Below are 19,388 nucleotides of genomic sequence, written 5' to 3' on the forward strand. Positions count from 1 at the left end.
TTATTTTTCTTGCTTTTTTTTTGGCAATGTGATTAATATGTAAATAAGTTTTTTATGACTTCACAAATATATTGCTTGCTTTCTTGGTGGGAGAGGGGATTAAGAGAGGTAGAAAATTTGGAACTCGAACTTTTTAAAAAGAATGCTAAAAAATAATCATTAAGAAAGAAAAATTATGGAAGTGACTAGATTCTCAAAGGCTTAACTCATTTACAAGCTTTGGGAGTCCTTCTCACTCTTGGAAAACTATCTAGTGTTATAGATTTTCTCTCTCTGAGGACCAGGCTAAGTTCACTGATCTCTCCTGGTGGAGGAAGTATTTACACTGACAAAATCACAGATTCTTAAAGGACTAAAAACAAAGTAGTGTGTTTGGACCAAGGGAGAAGTATCTATTCTCCAACAAAAGTTCAGCGATTTTGACTGAAGGCTGACTAAACTTTTTTTCTTGGTGGGGCATAGTTCAAATAAAGTTGGTTATATTTAATTCTTTCTGAAGTAAAAAAGACCTTCTTTTAATTCTTTGCCAATATGTACTGATGGGATTCCTTGGGCAGACTTTTTTTTAAATAAAATTTTTATCAATATCTTTTATAGATTATCACTTGTACCTCTTTCCTTACTCAGAAAGCCATACTGGCAGTTTTTTTTTTAAACCCTTACCTTCCATCTTGGAGTCAATACTGTGTATTGGTGGTAAGGGCTGGGCAATGGGGGTCAAGTGACTTGCCTAGGGTCACACAGCTGGGAAGTGCCTGAGATCAGATTTGAACCTAGGACCTCCCATCTCTAGGGCTGGCTCTCACTCTACTGAGCCACCCAACTGCTCCTCATATTGGCAGTTTTCAAAAAATTGTTCATCATGCTGCCTCTACTCCAGAGAAATGCTCTTCTAGGGTTTCTCTATATTGAGAACTATGGGTGTATGTGTGTGCATATGTTTTCCTAGAAGGTATATTCAGTGTTTCATCTTGTCAGTGCTTTCCTGGAAACAACTCTTTCTTGTTTGCTTCTTTGAGGATTTGGGGCCTGTCATAATAATGCATCTACTCATTTCTCATGTTGTGCTCGTAAAGTCCTAGAATTTCAGAGCCAGAAAGATAAAAGATGGAGCTTGCATTTTTATAGAAGAGGAATTTGGTTAAGGACGTAGCTCCTAAGATTTTGCTCTGGACCACTTGCACCTCCCTTATAACGTTAAGTTAGAGCATGAGGTAGGAAATAATTTTGACTACATCTCATCTCATTGAGCTCTTAATCATCTTTGTCTTTTTTAGCAGTTCTTAGGCTTTTTGGTCTTAGTATCCCTAAGAATTATTGGGGACCCCAAAGAACTTTTGTTTATGTGGAGTTATAGCTGTTGATATCTACCATATTAGAAATGGTAGATTTCCTTCATTAAAAATTTTATTAGTTTAAAAATAGCAATAATTAATTTGATATTAACATGTCAAATTTTTATGAAAATAGTTATTTTTTCCAAAACAAAGAAAATTCGTGAGAAGAGTGATCGTTTCGCACATTTTTTTTTTGCAAATCTCTTTCATAACGTTTGGCTTAATAAAAGACAGATGGATTCTCCTATCTGCTTCTGCCTTCAGTCTGTCATGATGTTGTTTTGGTTGAAATATATGGAGAAAATCCGACTTCACACAGTTGTGACTATTTTAATAGACAAATAACATCTTAATATGAGGACTGCCTGAAAGGATCTTGGGGGCTGTCACTGCCAAAATTTTCTGACCACACGTAGAAAACTGCTGGTCTTAAGTGCTTGATAGGAAAAAAGAAGGGGAAAAGCCTGGATCTCTTAAAATCCCACTATTAGTTGAGATGGTTTTCCTTCTGCAGGATGACACACATTTAAATCAGGGAAAGTATGGATTCAGTTGTGATCTTGGAAAAAAGTTTAGACAGTGGTGCAGACAGGTGTTGTTTTTCCATGTGGCACATGGCATGATTTCCTCTCCAACCCTTTCCCCAAATATTTTTTTTTTCTTTTGGATGCACAGTTGAGGTAAAATAACATCCTGAAAGTGAGAGTTCTCTGTTTTAACCCTGGTGTAAATGAACAGTATAATAAATAGGACCTTTGACTCCACCTTCTGCAGGGCCCTGGGGCACTGTTAGGGCTCTTTGGGTAAACCTCCTCCTCTGTAAAAAGGGGACTTTAATCTGCCACATGCTTTAGATTGGGCCTTAATTGGACTAATTGAAGACTTCACTTTGGAGCAGAGTTGTGTTGTGATTAAACTAAAATAAAAGGGTCCTTTTTATGGGGCACGTAGTCCTGGCTTTAGTTCCTGGTTTGTCTTTTTCAAACAAGTTGGCAGCCCAGAGATGGCCTGAGGTTTATTAATGGGAGTTCAGATAAAGTGTCAACATGGACATGTGAGAATCACCTTCATTATTCACCACCCCCAGGCATTGGCTCCTTCGCTGTGACCTCTGTTTTCCCACCTCCTAAGAGCAGATGTTTATTCTCAGCAATACTTCCAGAATCCGAGGCTTTGATCCAGGGAAGGGAAGAAAAAATGAAAACAAGAAGAAAATAGAAAAAGCATAAAATATTTTGTTGAAGATAGATGTCATTCTCCCCCAGAGTATTTAGAATGCTTCCATATTTAGCTTTAACAAGCCACTATGAGTTTGCCATACAGATACATGCCTTTTATTTTATATATCTCAGGGCTATGTCATTTAGTCAATGGATATTTACTAAGAAAAAATGATTTCCAGAGCACTTTATGCTCAGCGGTGTGAGACAGATACTTAAAGCAGTGTCTGTGCTAAGAAATATTTCTTAAATTAAATTAAACCCCGTGACAACTGGGATTTGATCACTTGAATTCATCATTTGTTGCAGAACGAGATCAATATCATATGTTATAACTCTGATTTTTTTACACATGTATGTGTGTGTGTGTGTGTGTGTCCCATACTGAGAGAATTGTCTTGTCTTCCCCATAAGAAAATATAATGCTATTGGGGAAAACATTTCCTTTAAGCTTATATGACCAGTGCGTAACAGACTTGGAAGAGGAATCTGGACCTCGTGACTCCCACTTCAGTGATCTGTCCCCATTTTAGAAGAGAGGACACCAGATTGAAGGTGAAGCCTGCCTCCCACTAGAGAACAAAATACTCATTAGGTTTTGGTCTTGGCTACTTCTGTTTGTTGCTACAAGCATTGTTCTGGGACCGGTTGGCTTTGTGTAGAACCAGGAAAAGGGAATGGACTAAGGTTGGCTTTAGACCAGTCAGTGCCCCTAGGAAAGCCAAAAATTGGCACCTCTGTAGGGATCAGTTTCCAGCTGGCCTGAGGCCCAAAACAGGATGTCCATGAGTCATTTGAATACATAGGGTGGGCCCTTGATGGAGGGGAGCAAAGGACATTTTAAAGAAATTGGGGGGGCTTGTGGGGGTGCCATAGGAAAAAAATCCTACTTTGAGAATAGTTCAGATTGAAGTGAGATGAAGAAGAGTGAGAAAGAGCTCTTTAGAGGAAAACCATAAAGGGCTATAACCAATGCAGTGAGGAATGAAAAGTCTGTCACAATATTGTATCTTTTACACCCCTCCTGTCATTTATTCCTTTTTCACTTTGTTTTTTCAACTTGTTTCAACTATCAAATGAATTATATCCTTTTTCAAGACCTGAATTCATGGTGGTCTTTTTTCCCAAATAGCAAACACAGTTTCTGATTGGTTGTATTTCATCCCCCTCCCGCTCCCTTTCTTAGTTTTCATGTTTGTTTATCCATCTGTTGTGTGTTTTTCCTGTATTTATTATTGTTATTATTATTATTTTAAACTCTTACTTTCCATCTTAGCATCAATACTAAATATCAAGTCCAAAGCAGAAGAGTGGTAAGGGCTGGGAAATGGGGGTCAAGTGACTTGCCAGGGTCACACAGCTAGGAAGTGTCTGAGGCCAGATTAGACCCCAGGAGCTCCCTGTCTCTAGGACTGGCACTCAATACACCAAGACACTTAGCTACACCCTTTTTTTCTGTCTTTTTTCCTGGGTTGCTTGCTATTGTGGGATGAGTGACCCAGAATCAGGAGACCTGGGATTTGTTTGTTACTTATCAGCACTGTGACTTGGGCAAGTTATTTAAATTCTCTTCGCTTTAGTCTTCTTCAATTGTGAAAACAATAATAATAGTACTTACTCTGCAGGAGAGTTATGAGAGAAATGTTTTGTGAACCTTAAAATGCCAAATAAATGTGAATTCTTCTTCAATTAGCCACATGGTGCTTTGTTTTGTTCCGTATGTCTTCTCTTATCATTGTCACCACTCTAGTTACTTGCCATTCTGGTGCATTTCTTCCACTTAGCTCTCCCTACTGCATCTACTTCCTCTCCTCTGTCTCTCCCATTGTTCCCCCTACATCACCATTCCTCTTATTCACATCATGCTCTTCTAGTTTTCTCCTTCTGTCCACTGCCATTTGCTTGGAACCCATCCTTGAGTGACAGGAAAACAGATCATAGAATCTTTGAGTTAGAAAGGAAGGGATCTCATAGCCCTTATCTGGTCTAATGCCTTCCTTTTACAGATGAGGGAACAGGTCTAGTGAGGTTATATGATTTACCTAAGATCATATAACAAGAGAGTAATGATACCAGAGGGTAGCTAGTGAATAGCTCAGTGAATAGAGTACCAGTCCTGGAAGCAAGAAAACTCATCTTCCTGAGTTCAAATCTAGCCTCAGACACTTACTAGCTGTGTGACCCTGGATAATCCACTTAAATCTTTTTGCCTTAGTTTCCTCATATATAAAGTGAACTGGAGAAGGAAATAGCAAACCACTTCAGTCTCTGTTCCAAGAAAATTCCAAATAGATCCATGATGAGTTGGACACAATTGAAGAACAAAAGTGATCCCAGAAATAGAAATCAGATCACTTTGTTCCAAGCCATTATACCACACACTGCTCTCCTAATCCTTTACTTTGTAACTTACACTAATGTTTTTCACTCACTGATTTTATTTTTAAAATGGCACCCCGATATCATAGTGAATAGATCTCTAAGATATTTGGCTCACTTTTTTAGGAATATTTTCTAGCCAGAAATAATTCTTATTCTGAGCACAGCTGACCTGCTGCTTAAGCTTGAGGACAGGTATGATGACTAGGTCTGAAGTATAAAGGACTGTTTCCCATAGTTATTCTGCAGTAAGAGAAGCATGTAGTAAAGGCATGTATAGGGAGGGATAAGGTTGTGTTTTTTAAGAACTAGTTATTGTTGTTCAGCCATTTTTCAGTTGTGTCTGACTCTTTGTGACCCCATTTCTGGTTTTCTTGGCAAAGATACTAGAGTGGTTTGCCAATTCCTTCTCCAGTTCATTTGACAGATGAGGAAACAGGGGGAAAAAGTTTAAATTATTTGCCATGGGTCACACTACTGTCTGAGGTCAGATGTGAACTCTGATCTTCCTGATTCTAGACCCAATGCTCTATCCATTGTGTCACCTAGGTACCCATGAATTAGAATAACTGGAGTAAGCTATTTTCAACACTGATTTTTGGTGGGTAGTAAGCAGTACATTTTGAGGATCCCTGTTTCCCCCTTTGTTTTTTTTCCTAGTTGAAGATATTGACTTCATTGTTTGCTCCTCCAACAACTGGTCCAAGATAACAGCTAGTTTTAAATGAACCAATAGTCTGAAATGATAACCATCTTCAGCACTACCAATCTGAATTAAATATGAACCAGTGGCTTAAAGTTGAAAATTCCTTTGGCTCCTTTGATTCAGTTGTCTAAATATTCCACTAGAGTTTTATAAATATAAAACTTGCCTGGGACATGAAATCTAAAATAAACATGTGGAAAATTTTTCATGATTAGACTATTATTAATTTTGGTAGGTAATAGGACTAGGCTGTCTTCTTGAATGATACGGCCTTAGTATTAAGCTATATAATAAGTACTATGGTCTTCCTAGCTTATTACCTGATGATCTAATTAACTCATTGACTCAGCCATTATCCCATTTCAGGAAACTGCTTTCTAGATATAGTTAGCAATTGTTAGAAACCATTTAAATTTCCCATCACAACAGAAAACACAATAATTTGCTTAGATCATGAAAATCATAGCAATATCGAATGTTATTCATAATTAGCATAATATTATCACCATCCCAATACAACCATCCTTCACCATATGACCAACTATTAGTTCCAGAAATAGGGTATAAGACTTTCCACACATGAAGTAAAAACAACCCAGTCTTGGTTATCCTGTTCTTCTTGGAGTATGTCCTTCCCTTCATTTTCCTATCAGTGTTCTTTTGGAAAGAAACCCAGTTTTGTGATTATCCATTCAGAATCCCTGCCGTCTAAGAAAGAATAAATGAAGCTTGGTTGAGGTGTCATAGTATTGGCAAAGAAGAGGAAAATATTTAGGGTCCTGGTTCCTTTTCTTGGAACCAGTCCAGAGGATCTTTGCATTTGGCCCAATGATTATTGCCTTCTATTTTCTAAATCTCTCCCTAATGACTGAATTCTCTCTCGTGGTCCTGAGATCAATGGATTTCTAAATCCCTAAAACAACATGACTCCTTTGGTTTAAAGCTGGGATGTTGTTATTGTTGTTGTTGTATTATGTGGTTGAGTTATTTCAGACATGTCTAACTTTTCAAGATATCATTTGGAGTTTTTATGGCAAAGATACTGGAGTGGTTTGCCATTTCCTTCTCCAGATCATTTTATAAATGAGGAAACTGAGGCAAACAGGGTTAAATAACTTGCCCAGGGTCATCTAACTAGCAAGTATCTGAGACTGGATTTGCTCTCTTGAAGATCAATCTTCCTGGCTCCAGGTCCAGCATTCAATCCCCTGAATCATGCAGATGAATGAATCTTAGAGATCATCTATTGCAATTTTTTCTTGTTACAAAGGAGAAAACTGAATGGCTTCCTGGTTCTAGTGTAAACTTCCTTCTTTCCTTTATTAGCCAAGCCACTAAGACTCTTGAGACCAATGGTTCTTCACTTTTCTTTGGAATCATGGACCCCTGTGGTAGTCTAATCAAGCCTATGAACTATTTTTCATAATCATGTCCTTAAACCCATAAAATAAAGTATCTAGGACTACAAAAAGAATCAACATTTATTAAGCATATATTATGCACCAGGCATTGTGCTAAGCTCTGGGGGACACAAAAAGATGAAAAAGACAGTCCCTGCCCTCAAGGAGCTCATAATCTACTTGAAAAGTTGGGCTTTATATAGTACTCTGGAATTTGCAAAGTACTTTATAAATATTACCCCGCTTTATCTGCAAAACAATTCTGGGAGGTAGATGCTATTATTTTCTCCATTTTACAAAAGAGGAAGCCTAGTTATACAGAGGTTAAGGGTCTTGGCCAGGGTCATATAGCTAATAAATGATTGCATCAGGATTTGAACTCAGGTCTCCCTGACTCCAGGTCTAGAGGTCTATCTACTGAGCCTCCAGGTCTATCCACTGAGCCATTTTATATTGAAATAAAGATGTATTTTTCCCATCCAAGTTCATGGACCTTTGGAAATCTATCCATGGACTCCTTCAGGTGGGATTATGGGCTCCAGTTTAAGAACATCTTCTCTAGAATAAAAAGGTATTTCCTAGATTTCATTTATGTGGGGAAATATTTTACACAAATTAAGAAATATAGGAGAAGGCAGTTCAAACAGTGAACTTGAGAAAACTGCCGCATCCTAAAAGAGAAAATACTTAACTTCTAGATTCTTCTTTATGGCTATACCTTCCCAGCACCAAATTGAATTTATTGTGTGGATCTAGAACATCTGTTCCCTCCTGTGCTCAAAACTTATGCCACAGATAACAATTCCATAGACTCTATGGCATAGAGAATTGGGACTGGCCCTTTTACCTTTAAGCACTAAACTCATTGGTCTATTCCCCAATCTCAAACTCATTCTGAGTAAATTTATAGACTCCTGATTATTTAGTAAAAAATTTTTTTTGGCTCACAATTTTATTGCACTAATCTAACTTCCCTTCTCCCTGATCTTGGGAAAACAAGGAAATGCAGGTAAATACAAAGTATCTGTCACCTCAAAATAGATTATAACATCTCTCTAAAAGTAAACAAAAACTAGTTCTTTCCTCAGAGCCCATCTCATCTACAAAGCCACAAATAGAATTACACACACACACACACACACACACACACACTCACACACACTCACACACACACTCACACACACACACTCACACACACACACTCACACACACACACTCACACACACACACTCACACACACACTCACACACACACTCACACACACACTCACACTCACACTCACACTCACACACACACTCACACACACACTCACACACACACTCACACACACACTCACACTCACACACACACTCACACACACACTCACACACACACTCACACACACACTCACACACACACTCACACTCACACACACACTCACACACACACTCACACACACACACTCACACACACTCACACACACTCACACTCACACACACACACACACTCACACACACACAAATTATATAACTTTAAAGACAGAAGGCAGAAGGGACCTTGGAGAATACCTCACCAAATAAAAGGAATTTGAGGCCCAGAGAAATTAAGTGACTTCATTCTCACAAATGACCAAGAGCAGTAGTGCCAGGAATAAAATCTAGGTCATCGGACTCCCTGTTAATGCCCTTTCCATTAAACTATTGTGGCAAAAGGGTTTAAAGCGTTGTTTCTGGGAGTATTACCTATTCATGGAATCTTTAAGTCAAGTTTGTAGCCTAAAAGTAAGTTGACAAGCTTTCTTTAAACTCATTCCTGCTGTTGCAAATAATCCTCTGTGATAATTTGTTATTCAAGCTAGCTGTAGAACAAAGACTTTGTCAAGGTTAATCACTACTAAATGTTAAAATTACAGACAATTTATGATATGCAGCTCTGCTATTTATTTCAGAGGAGAAGGAGGTTAGATGCCAAGGTTTGGATATTAAGAATTTAAAATGAATATTCAGATAGGTTTCTTATTAACAACCACTTATTAATTTGGAAGTTATTCCAAACTCTAACTTATTCCATGGCATTTCAAGTTTCTATTCCATTATCAAAATTACTGACATATAGATCCTTCATTTTAATTGCTTTTTTCCCTTTAATGATATTTTGATCTTTTCTCTTCATGTCACCTATTTCTATTACATGAACTAATAATGTATGTAAAGATAACTATTTTAACTTAAGTTATTCTATCCACCACTATTGTGTGGATCTTTGGGCCTGGAAGTTATTATGTTGAGTTTATAGAACCTGAGACTTTTGTATAAAAGTCAGATTTTTAGGGGCAGCTAGGTATCATAGTGGATAGAGAGCCAAGCCTAGAGTTGGGAAGACCTGGGTTTAGTGATGGCTCAGACATGTCTGAGATGTGTGATTCTGGGCAAGTCACTTAACCTTTGTTGCCTAGTTCTTGCTGGTCTTCTGTCTCAGCTATGATACTAAGAGGGAAGGTAAAGTTAAAAAAAAAATCAGACTTTCCAAGGTATGCTTTAGGCTTACAAATGTCTAGTTAACTGTGAAAGTGCAAATAAAGTAACCAAGAGTCATAGGCATGTCTACTCTAGCCCAAGAATGCCATTATCTATACTGTTTATTTTTCAGAAGTAATTCAGGTAAATATAAGTATCCCTTCCATATTGCAAGGGTAAGGAGCAGGATGCTCATGTGATCAGGACAATCCATATGAAAGTTTTTGGCCCTTCCTTTGTACCAGAGTAGAAAAGTCTGAATTTTTTCTTTTTATTTTAAAGGGTATTTGCAGTACCTTATTGTAAAATTTGGGTTAAGTATTTGATCATAGGCTATACAGAGGTCAATGTTATGGGTATTTCTATTTCTTTGTGTGCTTGCTGTGCTTTCGTGTTCTTTTCACAAACTTTAACTTTTTTTATTTTAACTTAAAAATAAATTATGTATATTTATGGTATTAAAAGATAAAATATGTTGCTATTATACGACACTATATCTTATGCATTTCTGAGTTTCTAAACTTTTTCTGTGTCATCTGTGGGTTCCACAAAAATCCCCTGAACTTCCTATTTATTTTCTTATGGCGACCTACAGTATAGTGAAATCATGTTGGGGAAAGTGGAAGGGATATCTATATAATGGTCACTTAATCAAGGAAAGCTAAGTGGTCCTGTGGATAGAATGCCAGACCTGGAATTAGGAAGACCTGAGTTCAAATGTGGACCTCCAAAACATACCAGCTGTATAATTCTGGATAAGTCACTTAACCCTGTTTGCCTCAATTTCCTCATCTGTCAAATATGTTGGAGAAGAAAATGGCAAATCACTCTTATCTCTGCCAAGTAAATCCCAAAGGGGATTATAAAGAGTTGAATCTTTACTGAATGCCTAATCAAATAATATGCTACTTCCCTTGGGCACATGGTATTTTGCTTTATAGAATATAATTACAATCTTTAAGAAGGTTAAGGAAGATAGCCTAACCTTGTGAGTCAAGCACTGGAAATGTCAAGAAACTAATAGTCCTGACCTACGTAGCTACTTGCCCTTGTGATCTCAGGCAAATTTCTCAATTTCTGAGACTAATAAAAAATAATAACATCCCATTCCCTTCTCAAAATATTGCAAGGCTCCAATGAAATTCCATCTATACCTCATGCTACCTCCTTGAGGACAAGAGCTCTTTATATGTCTGTATCTTTAGAGTTCAGAGGTGCTGCTTTGAACAAAGTAGCTGCAGAATGTTTGTTGAAGTGAATTGGAGAAAGTCTTTGCTTTGCAAGATTCAGGATGCTTTGAGTATATACTGGTTACATGATATGAGAAAGAAAATCACATGTGGTTGTTTTCTTAGAGGGATACCTTATTTATGTTAGCAGTGTGTAGTCAATGACACAAGTAACAAGTAGCAAGCTTCAGTATGAAGCTTAACTTCATGATGGTGTTTTACCATTTTACTTTCCTTGTCTGTAAAATGAATGAGTTGGACTAGATGAACCCTAAGATTCTTTCCAGCTCTAAAGATGTGATTTATAATGTCATTTAATGCTGTGTTTTATGTGTTGTTGTTGAGTCATTTCATTCACACCCAACTCTTCTTGACCCTATTTAGGTTTTTGTTGGGAAAGATAATTTGCTATTTCCTTCTCCAGCTTATTTTCCAGGGGAGAAAACTGAGGCAAAACATGGTCACATGGTTAGTGTCTGAGGCCACAGTTGATTTCAGGAAGAAGACACCTAGTATGCTATCCACTGTACCACCTCATTACTCTGCTTTATGTTAAACTTGTCTTAAAGGTAACTTTCATATACCTGCTGTATGCAACATGACCTTCTAGTCACTATAGCATCCTTCCTATGCCTCTCATGATATTATATTGATGATATTGACTTTCATGATTAAAATAATTGTTCCACCCGCTAGTTTATATAGTTGTACTTTTCATATTAGATGAAACTTGTTAAATTAAAATGACTTTAGCTGAGCAGATGAGCTTGTCCCAATCATGCAGCAGCAAGGTGTAATTAAGTGCATCAAAGTATGTAACTAATAGACATCACATACCACAGAAATAAAATGTGGCTAAGTCAACTGAATTGCTTCAGGGAGTAGATACTTACTTTCCCTCAATTACCTTTGACTTGCAGTTATATGAAGATTGTTTTCATTTAAAATGTCCGTAGAAGTCCTGAGCAGAAGTTTGCCTAATCCACTGGTTCTTGGAGAAGGTCTAAATAGTCCTAATAATTTCTCTGGCATTCAAAGCTCTTTATAGCCTGACCTTTGTCCATTACTCTAGACTCATTTCACATTATTTCCCCACAAGCACTCATTCCAATTGTATCCCCTTCTTTTAACAGGTTCTCCTTGTCTCTCTTCCCACTGCTTCTTGGATTCCCACCTCCTTCTGAGGGTCAGTCACTCTGTTCCTTCTAGTAGCTAGAGCTTTCCATTTCCCCTCCCCCAATGACAATATTCATGCTTATATTGACTCTGTACATATTGTGTTTGGCCAAGCAAATATAAGCCTCTAAAGGGCAGATTGTCTCACTTTTGTCTATGTATATCCCCAGGACTTAGCACAGTAGCTGGCACCTAAGAAGTGTTTTATAAATGTTTATTTAAATCAATTGAACTGAATAAACAAACATCTAAGAAGTGAGTTTTGACCTGGGAAATCTAAGCTCAATTTTGCAAATTGAATTTCCCTTCAGGGAAGTGAACTCACTGTTTATTTAATTTGATTATTTTCCTCCTAGTATGTGTATAATCAAATTAATTTCATTTTACCTATTTTTTTGGGAGTTCATTTGAAGATAATGCTTGGCCTTCTAGGAGTATCTGTCTCTAGTTTGAAGATTAAAGTTGATGGGGAAAGGGACAATATATTTTTAACATTTGTGAACAGAGAGAGATTCAGATACGTATTTGAAAAGATTTACTCAGGAAAGTTTTGAACTTGAACAAAACTGCAATTTGGATCCATATGGGGATGTAGGCAGACTAGAATGCTCAAAATTAGAATTCAACCAGGACGTTCAAAGATTAGCACTCTTATTAAAAAAAAAAAAGTAAGTGGGTTGGTACAGCTTTAGCATTTATTTGTAAGAATGATTCAGCTTTAGGAAGATTCTAGAGTCTAGGCTGCAAATTCTATAATTTTTTTAAAACACAAGTTTTTGTTCTTACATTTCCTAGATGGATCACAGAATAAATTTATGATGAGAGAAGTGAAAGCTACACTTAAGTTATTAGCTGGGATTATATATTGAGAATTTTAGCCTCAAATTTATGTTTGTTTAACTCTCAGGCTCAAGTTGAAGTTGTATTATAAAATCATAGTATGTAGAACTGGAATGGACCTCAGAGATTATCTAAGGAAGTGATGGTGAATCTTTTAGAGGGGAGGGTAATAGGAGAAATGTCTTCAGGTGAGAGGGAGGGGAGCAGCCTGGCCCCACATCCCTCTGGCTCTCTAGTAACAAACTCTGGTGAACTGTGCTGGGGCAACTGTGTATGCCCACGGAGAGGTCTCTGAGTGCCCCCTCTGGCACATGTGCCACAGGTTTGCCACCATGGATCTAGGCCAATCCCTTATTTTTTAAGATGAGGAAACTGAGGCACAGTGTTTAAAAGCCTCATCTTTAGTTTTTGTCCAACTCTTCATGACCTCATTTGGGGCTTTTTTTTTGGTTGTTGTTGTTGTTTTGCTTTGTTAAAGATACTGGAATGGTTTGCTATTTCCTTCACCAGCTCATTTAATAGATGAAGAAACTGAGGCAAATGGGATGAAGTGACTTGCCCTGAGTTCTCATAGCTATTGTCTGAGGCTAGATTTGAACTCATGAAGATGAGCCTTCTTCATTCCAGGCCCAGATTTCTCTCCAATGCACCACCTAGCTGTATGGTTAAAAGATATATTCTGTGTCAAATAAGCACTTGGATTCCACATTCAAGGCTCTTTCCACTATACCTTGCTAAATGATGTTAGATTGCTTGTCCTTGTGATTAGAACTAATGTTCTTTCTGTAAAAGTTACAATTTTAAGCAATACATTTTAAACAGATTTAATGCATATTTAACATAATTAAACAATAATATTTAAAGGTCTTCTATTTGTATTACTTAGTGTGGCTTAACTGCCATAACTTAAGACCTCCATTATTCTAATAGGATTTGCATATAGCACACTGTTGATTTTTTTGCTTATGCTGGATCCTAGTTTTGTGCAGACTTTCAAAAAAAGGTTTTAAAATTTTATGGGTGCTGCAGTCAGACATCTTGTGTTTGTGTTCCTTCTCACTTTCATTTCTTTACTTACAACTTCTTTCTTAGGTCACTGGAATAAAAAGTAGATAATTTTACCCACTTTTTACAAAAGTCCATCTCTTTTTAAAAACTACTTTTTAACATTGTTCAGTCATTTTCAGTTGTGTCTGACTCATTGTGACCCCATTTGGGTTTTTTCTTGGCAAAGATACTCGAGTGGTTGGCCATTTTTTTTCTCTAGATCATTTGACAGATGAGGAAACCAAGGCAAAGAGTTAAATGACTTGCCCAGGGTCACATAACTAATAAGTCTAAGGCTGGATTTGAACTCAGATCATCATGACTTCAGGCTTGGTATGCTACCAATTGTGCCACCAAACTATCCCTGTGTGTGTATACGTGTGTGTGTGTGTGTGTGTGTGTGTGTGTGTGTATATCTTTATTTTGTTAGTCATTTTTTGGTCATTCCTGACTCTTTGTGACTATGTTTTGGAGTTTTCTTGGCAAAGATACTGGAGTGGTTTGCCATTTTCTTCTCCAGCTTATTTGACAGATGAGGAAATGAAGGCAAACAGGGTTAAGTGACCCAGGTTCATATAGCTAGGAAGTATCTAAGATTGGATTTGAACTCAAGTCTTTAGACCCTGCGCTCTTATCAACTGTACCACTTAGCTATCCCAAAGTTACTTTGGGGGTAAACAAAATTTGTAAAGTCAACAGTTAATTTTGCTTTTCTATCCTCCAGTTGTTTTTCCCATTTCTGGTTTTACCTGATCTCTTAGGAATGACTGTGGAATATTTTAAGCATTCTCTCTCTAGGGGACAATGAATTAGTGGAAAGGGGAAAAGAGACCTCTGATACTTCTGACTGGAAGAAGCGGGATTCTGATGCCCATGTCAATATAATTAGGAAAGTCAAGGGTGCCAACTGCTGGAGGCAGTGTTTACAATTGAACCCAGATGGGGAATGAACGTGGCCAAACTGGAATTCTAGAATTGGAAATTTGACCAGGACAGTAATAAGATTAGTATCCTTTCACCACAGGGGAGAAGGGACTTCTTTCCCCAACTAGAATTGGGCACTTCTGGCATTCTTATTTATATAGGATCCTTTTTCATGTTTTATTTCCTTCCCCACTTCTGCAAGATTTTGGTGTAGTTATTTTCCTGAGTGATTTTAGTTTCTACTTATAAAAATGTCTTCTTGTTCAGTCTTTTTCAGTTGTGTCTGATTCTTCTTGACCTTTTTTTTTTTTTAAATCAAAGATACTGGAGTGGTTTGCCATTTCCTTCTCCCTTTCATTTGAGCAATGAAGAAACGGAGACAAAGAGGGTAAAGTGGCTTGTCCAGGGTCACAGAGATAATGTCTGGGGCCAAATTTGAACTCAGAAAGATAACTCCAGGCCTGGCACTCGAACCACTTTGCTACCTAAAAATGCTTAATTTTTTTGTTATTGTGAATTTTACAAACGCCAACCCATCCTACTCTTTTCATATCCAAAGAACAGAAAAGGCATTTCATTAGAAATTAAGATCTTATATATATACCTTTTCCTTTTTTTCTTTTACTCAGTTCAACATTGTTCCAAAGGTATTTTCCCTGTTAATGTTGCTTTGTCAGAGATGTTAATTTTTCTTCCTCTTAAACTTTTATCTGAATATTTATGATCCTTTTCTGAGGGAAGAAGCTTTCTTCTTTCTCTCCTCTCATAGCATCAGTTTTCTGCATCTTTTTCAGGTGTCTTTTGTGAATTGCCAAATCAGAGACTCCTGGTCATTGGTGAATATCATTTTTACAGTACTCATTCCTACTTGCTTGGATTTCTGTGTTTGCCTCTCAAAAACATCTCGTTTCTGAAAAGACCCCTTTAGTACATCCAGTGTCTTTTATTGGTGTTGGAAAGTGTGGTGGGGCTTTCATAAGAATTGAATTGTAAGGTTGTACATTGTGTTTTCTCAAAGAAGCCTGTAATTAAACTCTATTGTAAACTATAGTCCTTGTTCATCTGACCAAGTAAAACAGTAATTTGAGACGTGTTTTGAATAGATGCAGATTAGATATCCTTGGGGACTCTGAAAGACTCTGATCTTTTTATGCAATTTGTTTTCTATAAAAAATACAAAACCATTCAGCAGCAGGTCAGGACAATTCTGACTAAAGATAATTAAGTCACTCAGCAACCAGGAACTTGACTAAAGCAAGCTGTTCTTCTTTTTTTAGGAAATGGAATTTCATTTAAGATTTTCTCAGTCATGCTAGACTCCTTCCTCCCCCCCCCCCCCCCCGTTCCCCCCTTCTCCCCTTTTCAGGTCCTTCTCCTGTACTTTGTGTTGTAGCTACTGTATGGTGAATTCTTCTTGACTCTTGGCATGCTATTACCTATTGATTTTATTTACACACATATGTACAAGTATATCAACACTCATTTATATTCATATGTATGTGAGAATATTAATATATATCTATTCTTTTTTTCTAAACCCTTACCTTCTGTCTTGGAATAAATACTGTGTACTGATTCCAAGACAGAAGAGTGAAAAGGACTAGGCAATGGAGGTTAAAGTTCTTTGACTAGGGTCACATAGCTAGGAAGAGTCTGAGGTCATATTTGAACCCAAGACCTCCCATCTCTAGGCCTGGCTCTCAATCCACTGAGCCACCTAGCTGCCCCCATATGTATATATATTTGCATCAGGAACTAAGATTTCTTTGGGTACCACAACCAGAATTAAATTATTCTGGCATATGGTGTTTTTAAAGCAAATAATTTTGAGTATAGGATTACAAAGCAAAACAGCACATGTCTTGTTTTTATGCTGGTGAAATGCTTTGTTTTGGAGGATTAAATAACTGCATGTCTGTTGGAAAGAGAAGCATTTAATTTAATTTTGTTTTTTCACTCATGGCCTCAATTGTACTTGATGTAAAGTTTTATATTCCTTTGAATGGATCTATACAAGCTGTATAATAAATAAAAATTAAAATAATAATAATGTCTACATCCTCAACCCCCTCACCCCCTATTCCCCACCAGAGATTTGAAGGATGAAGAAATCTCTGCTAGTTTGTGCTTAGTTCAAACAAGCATCCACATTCTCAGATGCCTCCCTGAACTTCAGACCTAGTTTTAGAAGCACTCCAGAAATGTGTGACCCTTTCTATTTCCAGGTTTCCATTTCCTTGACATTCCCATCGCCCCCACAATCTTCTCTCACTCCCTAAAGGCCCTGCTTTCTATGGGTTTTTTTGTGTCCTTGAATTAGGGAGTGTCCAGAAGACACCAAGTCTTTTAATGTTTCTTCTAGGGCCATCTGGAATGCTAATCCATTTCTTTTCCCACTAAAAACAAAACAAAACAAAACAAAACCAGGAATTATCTTAATGACATTTTATCTGAAAAGAGATAGTTTTTTTTTTCTCAGTGATTTCTAGAATGTCTGTGAATATTCTGAGATGCCAGCTTCTGTTTCTAGACTTCTTCACCTTTTTTGTGTCATGGATCCTTTTGGTCCAGAGGCATGTAGGTAACTTTGTGGGTCAGAGTGCTGAATCTGGAGTAAGGAAGTCCTGAGTGAGTTCAAATTTGACCTCAAACACTTACTCTCTGTGTAATCCTTGGCAAGGTCCCTCATGACTTTGTTTGCCTCAATTCACTGGAAAAGAAAATCTAAAACCATTCCACCCATCTTTGCAAAGAAAGACAATTTTGCTGCGCTATAGTCCATAAGAGTCACAGAGTTGAACAAACCAACAATGATAGAAATGATAATATTTTTATAATATGTTATTTTCCCAATTACATGTAATAATTTTCAACATATATTTTCTGATAAAATTCAAATTGTTTCTCCCAACATTGCTTTTCTCCCCTATCCCTAAAATGGTAAGAAATTTGATCTGGGTTGTATGTGTTAGTTGTATGATTGTGCAAAATATTATTTCCAAATTGGTAATTGTTGTGAGAGAATACTCATAAAAAATGAAATCACCAAAACAAAAACACAAATAAAATAAAGTTAAAAAAAAGTATGGTTTAATCTGCATTCAGATTCCAGTAATGCTTTCTTTAGGAGTAGATGGCATTCTCTGTCGTAAGTCCTTCAGAATTGTCCGGATTGTGATAACATTTTTAAATGCATAGGATTACAAAAAGAAATCAATCACATTGAAATCCATTTGCTGAATATTTTAAAAAATAAATTTGTTTATTTATTTAGAATTTTTTTCCATGGTTACATGATTCATGATTTTTGCCACCCCTCTTCCCTCTCCCTTCTTTGAACTGAAAAGCAGTTCCACGGGGTTATACATGTATCATTGTTCAAAACCTATTTCCATGTTATTCATATTTTTAGTAGATGATCTTTTAATACCAAAACCTCAATCAAACCACGTGGTTGATCACATTTTTCTTCTACGTTTCTGCTCCCACAGTTCTTTCTCTGAATGTGGATGGAGTTCTTTCTCATAATCCTTCCGTGTTGTTTAAATTTTTAAAAAATGTACACAGGTTCCAAGTTAAGAATTCTTAGTGTTCTAATGATATAAACAAATAATGATATGTTCTAATAATGTTCTAATCTAACCAATGAGTCAAGCTAGGATAAGGAAGGAATCCTTTAGTAGTTCAAAGATAGAGTCCTTCTTTGGTGAGTGTGGTTCTTGGAAATGGTTTGGGAAAAGTGAAGCATGGAAAGAGTGATCATTTATTTGATTGCCTTGTAAGCACTTACGATGCTCAGAAAAGTTCCATTAGGATCCAGTATAGGGTAAAAGTTTACCAATGCCATCACCAAATATCAGTTAGCAGGAGCACTCATGCTCATGGTGGTATCTGACCCGCAGTATAAAGTATACACACAAAAAGTGTGTCTGCCATTCAGACTAAGGAATGAAAACAAAGTGTTATGTATCCATATAGATAGTTGTATTTTATATATCTCTCTATCCACATTGTATTCTCTATTGTCTATATACACAAACATATGTGCCACACACAACATATATTTGCACATATACATATATGTTCCTGCATACATGTTTGTATTTATATATACACACAAATACTCATACTTATGATTATATATGGCCAATTTTTAAAAGTATTTTTTAGAAGAGGGTATACTTTTGTGCACACAGGGATATGAATTTAATTGAATATGATTATTTAATTAATTCAATATTAATTATTCAATTAATATTCTAATGATTCAATATTCAATCAAATATTCAGTTAGTTCAGTATAAATTCAATGAGATATGTAATAATATTTTGTTAATACTGTATGTGATATATTTTTTCTTAGGAACATTTTATTATTTTTTTCCCCCAAGTCAAAATTTATTCTTGTTTTGGTTCACTTTTCAGGGGCAGATGAAGGTGTATGCAAAGTTTGACCAAAATGTTTACCTCCCTAAAGATGCTGAGTTTTATTTCATTTATAATGGCTCTCGTCAAAGACATGTGACATTTGCACAACGCGTCGGAGATAATATCCTCCAGTCTAGCATTCCAGGTGAGCATTTCCTTTTTAAGTACTTTATTAGGAAATATATCTGTAGCCTTTTTAAAAATTAA

General features: G+C 36.7%; 1 protein-coding gene across 10 annotated transcripts in view; it reads left to right on the top strand.

Moving 5' to 3' along the window:
• The window catches only part of ARHGEF28 (Rho guanine nucleotide exchange factor 28), a 373,512-nt gene that overhangs the window by 117,813 nt on the left and 236,311 nt on the right, over positions 1-19,388 (top strand). For all 10 annotated transcript variants that reach the window (XM_056824748.1, XM_056824754.1, XM_056824753.1 and 7 more), the window contains one exon: positions 19,179-19,326. In XM_056824748.1, coding sequence (XP_056680726.1) covers positions 19,179-19,326 — 148 coding nt within the window. The remainder of the gene's footprint in view (positions 1-19,178; positions 19,327-19,388) is intronic.

This window comes from Monodelphis domestica, chromosome 3 (assembly GCF_027887165.1).
Source record: "Monodelphis domestica isolate mMonDom1 chromosome 3, mMonDom1.pri, whole genome shotgun sequence".
NCBI lineage: Eukaryota > Metazoa > Chordata > Mammalia > Didelphimorphia > Didelphidae > Monodelphis > Monodelphis domestica.